Below are 12,923 nucleotides of genomic sequence, written 5' to 3'. Positions count from 1 at the left end.
GAGATTGCTCTGGTACCTGTAATCTGGACTGCAACAACTGTGAGTAAAGATCTTGGGACTGCATCACACGGACTCTGTGTTCATTACTGACTCCCTGCACTACAACCACCATCATCCACCCACACTGCCCTCAAGCTACACTCTTCCTGTGGTGAGTAATAATACCATTGCTGCAAAACCACCAGCTTCAGAGGTCTGTTCCGCAGCGGCGGCCCCTTTTGCCCCACTCCAGAGGTGGCGTAGTCGGACATTATAAAACCCATATATACAAATTACCCTTGGATTGACCTCCCTGGATCACGGACCGGGTCACCGCCACAGTGACTACAACCCCCAGCGTCTACCGGCCCGGCTCAGGGTACCCCACGGCCCAGGGGGCGCATCAACTTCATAGGTCCCTGATCTGAGACCACTCCTGCAGCGTGATTTGCCCCACCTCTGGATCTCGTTGGCCCAGGCTATACGGCAGAACGTATTGCACCAGGGCTTGTCGGTGCTGCCACAGTCGCTGCAACATGGTCAGAGTTGAATTCCACCGTGTCGGCACATCGTATTTCAGCCGGTGAACTGGCAGGCCCAACGACTTCTGTAGAGATGTAAGTCATTGAGCTGCGGGATGCGAACGGCGAAAGTGAGCACACAGCGACCGTGCCCCCTGCAGAAGGCCATCTAGTCCGGGATAGTGGGCTAACAATTTATGGACAACCAGGTTCAACACGTGAGACATACAAGGCACGTGTGTGACATTGCCCCGGCGATGCAGCATTGTCGCACACGGCCTTCCCTGGTTGCAGGTCCAGTGGAGACAACCATTCATGAAACTGGGTCTCCAGAGCTGACCACAACTCCTCAGCTGTGTGACTCACATTTCCCAGACATTTCAAAGTAAACACTGATGCCTTGAGCCCTGCTGCCAGCATAGTAAGGAGGTGTGCAGGATTCCTTCTGCGCAGTTAGAATGCAGGTGGCATTACCAGACAGGCTTTGGGTGCAGGTGGAGGACCGAGAGGAGGTTGAGGAGGCAGAAGCAGTGGAGGAACTTCGAGATAAAGAGGATTGACGCACAACTCGTGGGGACGGTAAGACTTGGACAGCAGCCCCTTGTCCTGCTGTCACCATAGTTACCCAGTGCCCAGTCAGCGACATGTAACGCCCCTGTCCATGCCTACTCGTCCAAGTGTCTGTGGTGAAATGCACCCTGTCACACACACAGTTTCTCAAAGAAGCGGTGATGTTGTGTGCGACATGCTGGTGGAGCGCAGGCACACCTTTCTTTGAGAAGTAGTGCCGTATGAGCATCTGGTACTGGGGCACTGAGACGGACATAAGGTCTCGAAAATCCACTGTGTCCTCCAGGCGGAAAGGCAGCATTTCTGTAGCCAGGAGCTTGCAGATGGTGAAATTCAACCTCTTCGCTTTCTCATGGCTAGGTGGAAATGGTCTTTTACTTTTCCACATCTGAGGGACCGAGGGCTGGCTGTTGTGCTTAGACGGGGTTGAGTAGGATGTCCCCGGCAAACTGCCGGTCTGTGAGGAAGATGCAGGCGGACATGTTAGATTGCCTTGATCCAAAGCTGGTGCTCTCGATGTCAGAGAGCGCTCAACACCAGCAGGTGTTTCCACTTCCCAATGAACTGATGACCTGCCAATCACACTGGCTGTTGCAGGTAAAGAGGTGGCAGGTCTGCGTCCAAAAACATGTGTGACTGCTGTCCCCCCAGTCACAGAGGATGAAGAGGCCGCGGATGCACAAGATGGGGCAGACGGTGGTTGGCCCAGCCTGCTAGGCCGCATTGTAGCACAGTGAGCTTCCCACTGCAACTTATGCTTCATATCCATGTGCCGGTTCATGCATGAAGTACTCAAACTATGGATTTTTTGGCCTCTACTTATGTTTTGGTTACAAATATTACAGATAACACGAGTTGGGTCATCCTTATCATTCTGAATAAATGCCCAGGCTATGCAAGGCTTAGACCCCATGCAACCTGAAGAGCCACTACGACTTGTGGTCAGAGGCAGAGTTGTGGTTGAGGATGCAGATGTTGACGTGCTTCCAGTACTCCATCTGTGTCCAGGAAGGCGCAACCTAACCTCGTCGTCAATAGCATCTGTGACGCCCCGCTGTGCTTGGTATCACATATCCTAGAAGAGTGTATTGATGGAATCCTCCACAAGAGGCCCCCATAAACATTCACACATCTCCACCTTCCACCTCAGACCAGCAGAGGGAGCCCGTTAGGGATATAAATAGGGAAGGTGGAGCTAGGCAGTTCAGTTCCTCTGAAGAGTTCCTGCATTAGAGAAGCCTAAGAGAGGTCAGTCTGCAGTGGAGCTCAGTCTAGTCTAGAGAACTCAGTTAATAGTTCAGCAGTGGAGCACGAGGCTCCTGCTAACTAGATTCAGTAAGGCATAACCGGAATCCCTGAAGAACTACAAGTCCCAGGATGGCTAAGGTGCTGATACGTAACAGAGCCAGGAGACGCTTAGGCCCCGCATAGTGGGAGCGTGAACTCCAACAGAAGGCCCTACCACAAGGTCAGCCAGCGCAGGACAGAGGCAAAGTTAGGCCTAGCTCCAGGCAGGTCAGAAACTTACTACGCAGAGGCAAGAAACAGGAGGCCCTACACCCGCTCATTGGGGAGGATCCTGATATTCACCCTTCACCCTACAGTGCTCCGGGATGTGCCTGAATTTCCTCCAGTAAAAGGTACTGAAGTGACTACCGTGTCCGTTCCCGTTCTTGCTCTGACCCAGCTGGGTCTCGCTTGTCCTGCATTCCCCCTGCATACGCTGCCCTGAGACCTAGCTCCACCTGTGGGGAGCTATACCATCGAGCAGCCTTATCACGGGTCTCAGTGGACTGCTGCAGCGCTGGTGCTTCTCACCAGATACCACAGGTGGCGTCACAAACTCTTATAAAATTAACAATTATCCACTCTTTTAAAGAGTGACCCCAGGGTACGGGCCAGGGAGCCGACCACCGCGACATCCCCAAGGCCAGGCAAAGGCCCGGGTACCGAGTCATCCCCATCCCCTGGGCTAGTCACATCCTCCTCCACCTCCTCCGTTGACCTCATTGACTGGCTGACTGTGGGTTGACAGTAAGTGGGATCTCCAACCTCATCATCATCACCCTGTGTGTTATCACACCCGTCGTCCTCAAAGCCAACCTCTTCCTGCCCTGACCGAAAAGTCAAGTTGTCGCTCCAATCAGGTATTTGAGTCTCATCATCGTCTTCATCATTGTCTCCACCAACAGGAGTGACAGTTTGGGAACGAGGGTCTACATTATGCTCAGAACCTTCTTCATCTGGTCCTGGATCCGACTTATAAAGATTCTGGGCATCAGTGCAGATCATTTCCTCGTCTGGATTAACAGAAGCTCTGGAGCAGACTTACGTTTCCCAGGCTATAGTATGAGTAAACAGCTCTGCAGACTCAACCATCTGTGTTACCCCATACTCAGACGGGCAGCTGGAGACTTGGGAGCTGTGAGGAAGCAAGTGCGATTGGGGTGACACCTCTGAGGACTGGAATATTTGTGATGTTGAAATTGAGGTGGAGGAGAGCCCACTTGAAGGAGCACTTGATATCCGCTGAAGCACCTGCTGTTTTTGTGCCTCATCTGGAATTTGTAGCGATGGGCGTGTCCGTAAGAAAGGGATCGTATCACATTGTCCACGAAAAGAAGTCGACATCTTAGCTTGGCTGGAAGATGGTCTTTCTTCTGCAGATGTTACCCCCCCCCCCACTGCGGGGGGGGCTCGACCCACCAGCGGACAGGCACCAGTATTGGGAGAGGGGGGCTGGCCGTCAGGGTCCACCGCGGCTCTGGCACAAACCCGGCGACACGGAGGTGGCACGGGCAGGAACGAACTGGCCGTGTCGGCTTCTCACTTTTTGGATTTTAGAAGGGCATGACATGCCTATATCTGTGTCTCCCCCTCCTTTTACTCCTCCACCTCTTTTCTTTTCACATGACTATATGTACTTGTCACTTTTCCATGTGTTAGTTATGTCTTCTGAGCAGTTTGTCAGCTTTTGGACACCTTTGAAGGTGTTTTCTATGTGTTTCTATGTGTTTTTGTTTGCCTGCCATTGGTTTTAACGGTGTTCGAAGGTGTTCGACGAACCGAACCGAACTCGAACACTACGGGGGTGGCTCAACACTACTCCTAAACCTAATAATAACTGGTTGGGCCACCCTTAGCAGCAACAACTGCAGTCAAGCGTTTGCGATAACTGACAATGAATCTTTTACAATGCTCTGGAGGAATTTTGGCCACTCATCTTTGCAAAATAGTTGTAATTCAGCCACATTGGAGGGTTTCCGAGCATGAAGCGCCTTTTTTAAGGTCATGCCACAACATCTCAAGGTCAGGAGGCATCTCTAAGCCACTCCAAAGTCTTATTTTTGTTTTTCTTAAGCCATTCAGAGGTGGACTTGCTGGTGTGTTTTGGACCATTGTCCTGCTTCATAACCCAAGTGAGCTTCAGCTTGAGATCACGAACAGATGGCCGGACATTCTCTTTCAGGATTTTTTGGTAAACGCAAAATTCATGGTTTCATTTACCACAGCAAATCTTCCAGGTCCTGAAGTAGCAAAACAGCCCCAGACCATCGGGCTATCACCACCATATTTTACTGTTAATATGATGTTCCTTTTCTGAAATGCTGTGTTACTTCTACGCCAGATGTAATGGGACATACACCTTCCAAAAAGTTCAACTTTTGTCTCGTCAGTCCACAGAGTATTCTCCCAAAAGTCTTGGTGATCATCAAGATGTTTTCTGGCAAAACTGAGACAAACCTTTATGGTTTTTTTGCCCAGCAGTGGTTTTCGTCTTGGAACTCTAATATGCATGCCATTTTTGCCCAGTCTCTTTCTTATGGTGGAGTCATGAACACTGACCTTAACTGAGGCAAGTGAGGCCTGCAGTTCTTTGGATGTTGTTGTGGGGTCTTTTGTGACCTCTTGGATGACTCATCGCTGCGCTCTTGGGGTAATTTTGGTCAGCCGGCCACTCCTGGGAAGTTTCACCACTGTTCCATGTTTTCGCCATTTGTGGATAATGACTATCACTGTGGTTCGCTGGAGTCCCAAAGCTTTAGAAATGGCATTATAACCTTCTCCAGACTGAAAGATCTCAATTACTTTGTTTCTCATTTGTTCCTGAACTTCTTTGGTTCGCAGCATGATGTCTAACTTTTGTGGATCTTTTGGTCTACTTCACTTTGTCAGGCAGGTCCTATTTAAGTGATTTCTTGATTGAGAACTGGTGTGGTAGTAATCAGGCCTCAATTGTGGCTAGGGAAATTGAACTCAGCTTCCCAAAGATACGATAAGCCACAGTTAATTTATGTTTTAAGGTGAGGGGGGAGGGGGAATCACTTATTCCCACACCTTAATAATAAAGACCTTCATTTAAAAACTGCATTTTGTATTTACTTGTGTTATTTTTGTTTAATATTTAAATTTGTTTGGTGATTTTATTTTTTTTAACTGTAATTTTTATTGAGGTATAAAATAAAATAATACAACACAATAATACAATACAAATAACACGTTACATTGCAGTCTGATAATTGGATGGAAAACCAACATTCCTATCTGGTGATCTGAAATATTTAAGTGTGGCAAACATGCAAAAGAATAAGAAATCAGGCAAACACTTTTTCACACCACTGTAATTATGGTATATATTTTGTGGATGCACCATAAGTGTCTGAGGGGAATGACCCTTTAATTATTCTCAGGCCTTTTTATAATTAATTATCTCTTAAATTATTCTGAAAACGTGAGCAGTCCAGGCTGAAGTTGTGTCTTCTGAGCATGCACAGTGTAAGGAGGTGTACTTTCCCCGTTTCAGTTGCATACTTCACATGTTCCAGGTGCCACAAGGCTGAGTGATAGATATTTGGCGTATGCTCAATGCATGGGGGGGGTTAAGGCCAGTTCTATTTTCTTCCTGGCTCATGCCTAGGAGATGTTGCTTAAACCCAGGAATATGCAGAGGAGTGGCGTTGCCCAAATGCCTATTGAGTGATAATTATAATATAGAGTAATTTTCTGCACAATTCATTATTACTTTTTTCTAATAGCATGCTAGTGAAGCTATTAAAAGCTTTAGCCGGGACTATTGTATTTTTTTTACTATGGGCCTAAGAGCTAACAGGCAGGTAGTTGCTAACTACCTGCTTGTTGTGCCTCACGCCGATATCTGCCATCATAGAGCGGTCATAGACTGCTACTGCCGGCGATTCGGCGGCTTCCACTGATATCACATCATCAGAGCAGCAGCTTCTCTGATCTCTTGATGGGGCATGACTTCCAATGTCATGCTGATTGACAGCCGGATCCCCGCTGCTTACTGCGGGGAGCCGTCTCTCAATCAGCATGACTACAGCAGTCACGCCCCTTTGACTGAGCAGCCTGGAAGAGAAAGAGCTGCTCTGTTGCTGTGAAGCAGCAGAATTGGAGGCAGGAGTGATCAGTGATCGATCAGAGCTGGCGCCAGGTACAGCAGACAGGTAGTTAGCAACTACCTGCATGTTATTTTTTTGGCCCATATTAAAAAAATAAAATAGCCCTGGATAAACCCTTTAAAGGGCTGCATAACATGGTACTAGTGATTTTAAAGAGGATATGTAATTGATTATCTTAAGTACTAAATTAAATTATCATACCTTAGTGAAGTTGTTGAAAAAAAGACACTTTCCCATTTCAGGAATTCTGTGTTGATCCAGAAAGAGGTAAAAAATGAGCATAAACTCTGGCCCAACCAGGGGCGTAACTTCTGCTCCAATGCAAATTATGCAAGACAGCCAACCATCTACACTATGCCAGTTAAAATGCTGGTGTTTTCTTTTGTGCCAGAGGGGCCTATGGATCCCTGCAAGCACCAATGCCCAGGTGCGGCTGCCACTTCTTCCCCCTCTACCGCCACATATGTACTTGGGTCCATCTCACCTTAAGGACTCGTTCAGCCAAGCGTATAATCAGTCCATGTGCTCTTTATATGCAAAACAGGTAGCATACGACATACAGCACTTGGACTGTTGGTCTGCTTGTAGAAAATCGCAGCATGCACTACTTAGATACATATTTTAGATCAGTCTCTGTGCAAAAAAGATGCTTTACCATCCATATGTCATGTATTTTTCACAGATCCATTACAGTTATTCACAATAGAAAACTGTATTTCGTCTTTTATTAAACTGTCCATGTAAAAAAAAGTGCCACACATTAAAAATGGGCAACTTTGCATACGCTTATTAGACCGAGGTCACACCACCGTATTTTCTCTCATCCAAAAGTATTGGGTAAATTATGCTAATCACACTCTGATCAGAGTTTAATCAGAGTGTGATCCAATTTTTTCGGATGAGGAGAAGATGGAAATAAACATTTCTCCATCTTCTCCATTCGGTCGGTCCGTGAAAATCGACTGCACTCAGATGTCACCCGAGTGCAGTCCAATGTTTTCCACGGACTTATTGACGTGCATGGCCGAGTGTTATCCACATGTCGGATGAAAATCGTGCATGCTGCAATTATTTTCCTCTGACACACTCTGTTTGAGGAACAAATCGGCCCATAGAATAACATTAGTCCAAATATGATCTGATGTTTTGTTGGATCACAATCCTTATATTAATGCCGCCAAAATACTTATTTTTTTAATGTACGGTTGGCTCAAAATAGTATACAAACCTTCGATAAAGCAATCCCCTACATCTACTAAGGCCACAACTTAAGGTCAGCCATTCAATGTTTATTTTTTTCATTATTATTTTCAAAATTGTATCTATCTACAGTATATAACCCTCCTCCCCAGTCGCATCCGACCCACTAGCCTGAGAGCAGGGAGCATAAATTATTAATCATTGTTGTGACATATGGGCTATAATCCAATTATATAACGGAATATTTACCTCTTCGTCAGACATTAAATTGACTATTGAGGGTTCCTAAAATATCATTACTAGAACTTGTACAATATCTGTTAAGCTTTTCTATTTCTGCCATGTGTCTTAAATAGGTTGTTTTGTTACTAGACAACCCCTTTTTAACTTCTAAATAAAAAAACATATCCTTACCTCCCAGTTCGGCAAGACTTCCACGACGTTGATGCTGTGATACCCAGTGATCGCTTGACATTGGCCATGTAACAACCAGCAGACACTGATTGGTTGCTCCAGCAGTCACATGACATAAGAATGTCATGTGATCACCGGGAATCACAGTGCTGACATGACAGGAGGAGCACCAGACCAGCGATGACTGAAAACTACTGAATTAAGTTTCATGTTTCAGTTTTTGAATTCTCACCATTTTATTTCAAACATTTCTAGGTTTCAAAGGATGACAGAAGCGATATTGAATCCAGCTCAGACGAAGAAGATTCAGTACCACGTACACAAAAAACACATCACACCAGTACCAATGGGGTTAACAGCTCAAATGGAATAAATGGTTACCTGACCGGTGCCGCATCTTCGGATGAACATTAAAGAAATTAAAAAAGAACAATTGGAAAATAAACTGTTTGCTACTGGACACATCTAGTAACTTGTGAATGAAGTTTCTTCATGTATCTCTGCATCAGAAGCCAATTTAGGAATATCAGAGCATCCGATCCGTGCACTACCATTAATTATCAGGAGTAAAAATGACCAATGTGTGTGGGCATGACTTGGGTTTCAAAAATTGTCTGCCGATGGATCAGTATTTTCTTCTGACTGAATGTTATGTATTGTTCATATTTGAAGGGATTGTGTTTTTTACAATGTTTTTTCCTTTTTTTTTGGATTGGTCATGCAAAAATAAACTGACCAGATTTTCCAAGTCCTGAGATCCCCAGTGATCAGCTGTAATCAGCTAAACCTTAAAGGGAATCAGACAGCTGATTCGTGCTGCAAGAACCACGGGCAGCATGAATCAGAGACTGGTTCCATTATGGCAGCCGTGTATGTTCTACCAGTGGCGGACACAGACACAAGAGGGTCTGTGACAGGACCTGCTTGCTGATTTGTAGGTAAAAGTGGACCCCCTTAATTGTTGGGTCCCTGTGTAGCTGCACATGTTGCACCATTGATACGTCCACCCCTATGTTTTACCATGAAACGCTTCAACTTACAGAGAAAATATACATGATGTGATCGAATGACTAATCCAAGAGGCCGGCCTTAGGGGCTTCTCCCTGCCCTGCTCCCCTTGACTGACAGGTTCCCCCCTATAAACACAGGCGATTCAGAGTAAAACATACAGTACATGGCTGCAATAATGGAACTCGTCCTTGATTCATGCAGACTGTGGTTCGGGCAGCATGAATCAGCCATCAGGTTCCCTTTAAACAAATGTTAAGTACCCCCAAAAACACCAACACAGGTTAAGAAGAGGCATTACATGGTGCCGATTGAAATAAAAGGGCTAGGTCATGGAAAACTATAATGGGTCCTCAAGAGAGATGCTCTTTGGAGCTACTCTTATTTATTTTTACACCAAATTCATCAAATTGGCGCATGCGGTTCATAAATTTTACGCAAGATTGCTCTGTTTTTCTTTAGCACATAAAGTCACATGCTCCTGCAAAATGTCGCAAAAATTCCTGCCGTACATTAAATCATTCCAAGTGGGGATTGGATAACTGTAACGTAAAAAAAAAATTGCGACCTTTTAAAAAAGTCGCATCTGATGAAATCAGTCTTGAAAAGCCAAATTGATGTAAAAAAAGAAAAGAAAATTAACTAAACATTAGAAAACAACTTTTAATGAATTTGTTGTAAATAAAGAAAGTCACTAACAGAGTTATCCATGCAAAAAAGCAATGATGAATCGGGCCTGAGGAGGCTAAAAAATGTCTGCTGTTGCATAACTGTTTGCATCTTCTTAAATTGACGCTTATGTCATTTCTTCTTTGCTCTCAAGTGTTGGAAATGGATCGTAAATTTTTCATTGATTTGTCACTGCCGGGAAAACGAATCATTACACTCCAGTCCATTAAACAGAATGGGCGTCCAGTGATTTTAGGAAACACTAGTGGTCCTCTTCAGAGAACTAATGTGGATAATAGATGGGGGCGAGGAAACTGATCCAGGGAACCAGCTCAACCGGGTCAAAATACCCTCCTAACACATATCAAGAGGTCTTCTTGTCTAAACTGGGTGACATTCTCTCATTTTCATTGCTTTTTATTTTCCCTAAGCCGTACAGTGGCATCATTACTCTTGATTCACATACTTGATACTTGTCATGATCATTGGTTTGAGTTTCAGTATCAGTGTGATAAAAGTATGATATTTTGTGGTAACTTATAGGTATTGTAATTCAGTCTGCGCAAGTCATGCACACAATACAGTGGAAGACATATAGGGATCAGTATGTAGAAAGTGTATAGACATAGAAATTATAGTGAAAATACTGGAACGTTGATGCAGAGGGTTAGTCTGATGGACATAGTTTACAGTACATACACGTAAACTAAGTTTTCCAAATTTTACACACAAGTAGCAGAAATGATCTGCACTGAAAAATCAGCACGCTGCACATTTCCAAATCTAAAGCATGTTCATTATGTTCCAGAATTCTACTGGGAATCCCTATTATAAGCCACAGTAAAATCAGCATCTGAAACTTGCGGAATCTACAACTAAATCCAAAGCGGAATTTTGTGTTCTATCGGAACTCACTATAACTCAAGCACCCATGAAAACCTGGAGTTGACCGTTTGGTAGAGCTTGGTAGCTTAATGCATAGTGCTCATATGTTGAACAGTATGCAATAAGCTCCTATGCTCCCCCTAGTGGCCGTAGCAGAATGAAAAACAAAATATGTTTCCCAATATATTGAGAAAATAATTAGAACATAATTTTGAATCTAAATTAACATGGGATTAAAAGAATGGTCCGACTCTCAGCACTTTTGCTGATCAGTTATTGTGTGAGCTCTGCAGCTTTTTCAATCCTTTAGTCTACTTGTGCTGGGTATTAAAGTGTTGTCCTATCTGACTTGACCCCTAGGACAGACCAGTATTTGCTATGTCAGGTTTTGGTGTATTAAGCTTTCTCAGGAGCTGAGCCTGCACCATACATGGCGTGTGCCAGCTGCGTAATACAGCCAGCACCTGCCTCTTACAGGAGCGATCAGCGCTAGCTCGAATAGCCATTGTTTAACCACTTTAATGCTGTTGTCAATCTATAACAGAAGCAAGCAAGTAAGTGGTGAAATTCCAGTGATGATGAGTTGTCATAGCAGCTAGGAGAGTAAATAAACCCAATTTAAGGCATGTAATAGAACTTGACTTTAATTCAAATAGAACGTGGTCTGTATTATATAAAAATACTAAAGTGGTCCTGTATTATTCCTATATTACAAGGGGTTCCTATAATTAGGTAACCATACCTTACCGTCTAATAAACCTATACACATTACTAAGGCTATATTGTCTTGCCTAAACCATGGCTGCAGTCCATGGATTACTTATAGCAATATCAGGGTATGTATGATTATTCATATATACAAGAACACTGAAGCTGAATTAAAAGTAACTGATGGCCTCCCCAAGAAGTTTCACCTTGACAGGCTTCTTCAGGTGGCTAAAGCTATAATTGAGGCCCTTAGTATAGCATTAGCCCCATGAGGAAGCCTTTCAAGGCGAAACTTGTTGGGGAGGCTATGAGTTACTTTTAATTCAGCTTCAGTAAAAAAGTTAAGGTAGACAGAAAATGGCGAAACAATTTTTTTTTTACTAAAAAAAAAATTATAATTATGCTAGTTTGGTAACACTGCAATTGTACTGACCTGGAGAATCATGTTGCCAGGTCATTTTCTCAACATAATGAATGCAGCAAAACCAAAACAGAGAGAAAAAAAACAATTACAGAATTTAGTTTTTTTCATCGTTTCGCCCTAATTGGAATTTTTGCTAATGTTTATTCAGTACATTATATGGTACAATGAATGGTGTCATTCAAAATGTCAATCCGTTCCACAAAAAAAAAAACAACCTCAAATGGCTATGTCGATGAAAATATAAAAAAGTTATGGCTCTTGAAAGCAAGGGGAGGAAAAAAATTAAATCTCAAATGAAATTTTGGATGATCAGGAAGGGGGTTATTGAACAATGCTGTAATACTCAGCCAAGCTGCTACTAAGAACATGGTTCCCAGATGGAGAATGAAAATATTAAAGGGGGTGTAGATCTCGCACATGTTGATCGTGTCAACTCTTATGCATGAAAGTGTCAAAAAAATATGGTCTTTTTGGAACCAGATTCCATGATTAATTCTTCCCGTTCTCTTTGGTTGATAAATGCCAAAGCTGCTTTTTTTTCTGAGGGTCCTTTACATATACCGGACCTCGTGTGTCTTCCTTGTGTACATGGCAGGTGCATACTACACTCAAAAATCTGCTTTAGTGTTTGGTTAGGTCATATTGAATAATATATTACAAACAGTATTTAATCTGGGAACACCGTATGTGTATGAGTCATATGGATTTCAATATAATTTTAGTGCACATGCTGCTTGCAAGGGCGCGAGTAATCAGTCCTGTTTGTTCTAGTAATCTACACATGGATATTCAAAGTGTATGATGTCACTCTTTCCTATAGCAATAAGATATTGTATTATATTGTACCAATAATGTAAAACTCAGGGGGTGTAACAATGACATTATCTGGTCAATTCCCCTAAAGAACATGTGTAGGAGTGACAAATAAAAATTGTGTTCTCCTTTAACAAACACAGAAATTCTGAAGTTCATTTTTTGGTGCTTTTTTATTTTTACTTATGTATTAGAACTTAAAAGGTGTTGATTCTCTTTGGAGAACCTGTCTAAATACGTATGTAATGTAGTGTAGGTGCCTCAATATACTCACCGACCAAAGTCTTCTCCAGTTTTCAGCGCCACTCCGGT

The 12,923-nt window shown here is 43.6% G+C and overlaps 1 protein-coding gene across 2 annotated transcripts in view; it reads left to right on the top strand.

Annotated features, from left to right (window-relative positions):
• Positions 1-12,012, top strand: part of CERS6 (ceramide synthase 6) — a 441,738-nt gene extending 429,726 nt beyond the window's left edge. For both annotated transcript variants that reach the window (XM_073647006.1, XM_073647005.1), the window contains one exon: positions 8,360-12,012. In XM_073647006.1, coding sequence (XP_073503107.1) covers positions 8,360-8,518 — 159 coding nt within the window. In that variant the 3' untranslated portion in view covers positions 8,519-12,012. The remainder of the gene's footprint in view (positions 1-8,359) is intronic.
• The last annotated feature ends 911 nt before the right edge of the window (positions 12,013-12,923 follow it).

This window comes from Phyllobates terribilis, unplaced genomic scaffold, assembly GCF_046119375.1.
Source record: "Phyllobates terribilis strain yellow unplaced genomic scaffold, ASM4611937v1 Scaffold_9__5_contigs__length_417890890, whole genome shotgun sequence".
Taxonomy (NCBI): Eukaryota; Metazoa; Chordata; class Amphibia; order Anura; family Dendrobatidae; genus Phyllobates; species Phyllobates terribilis.
The sequence above is the reverse complement of the archived record's forward strand: the minus strand, read 5'-3'. Positions and strand labels throughout refer to the sequence as shown.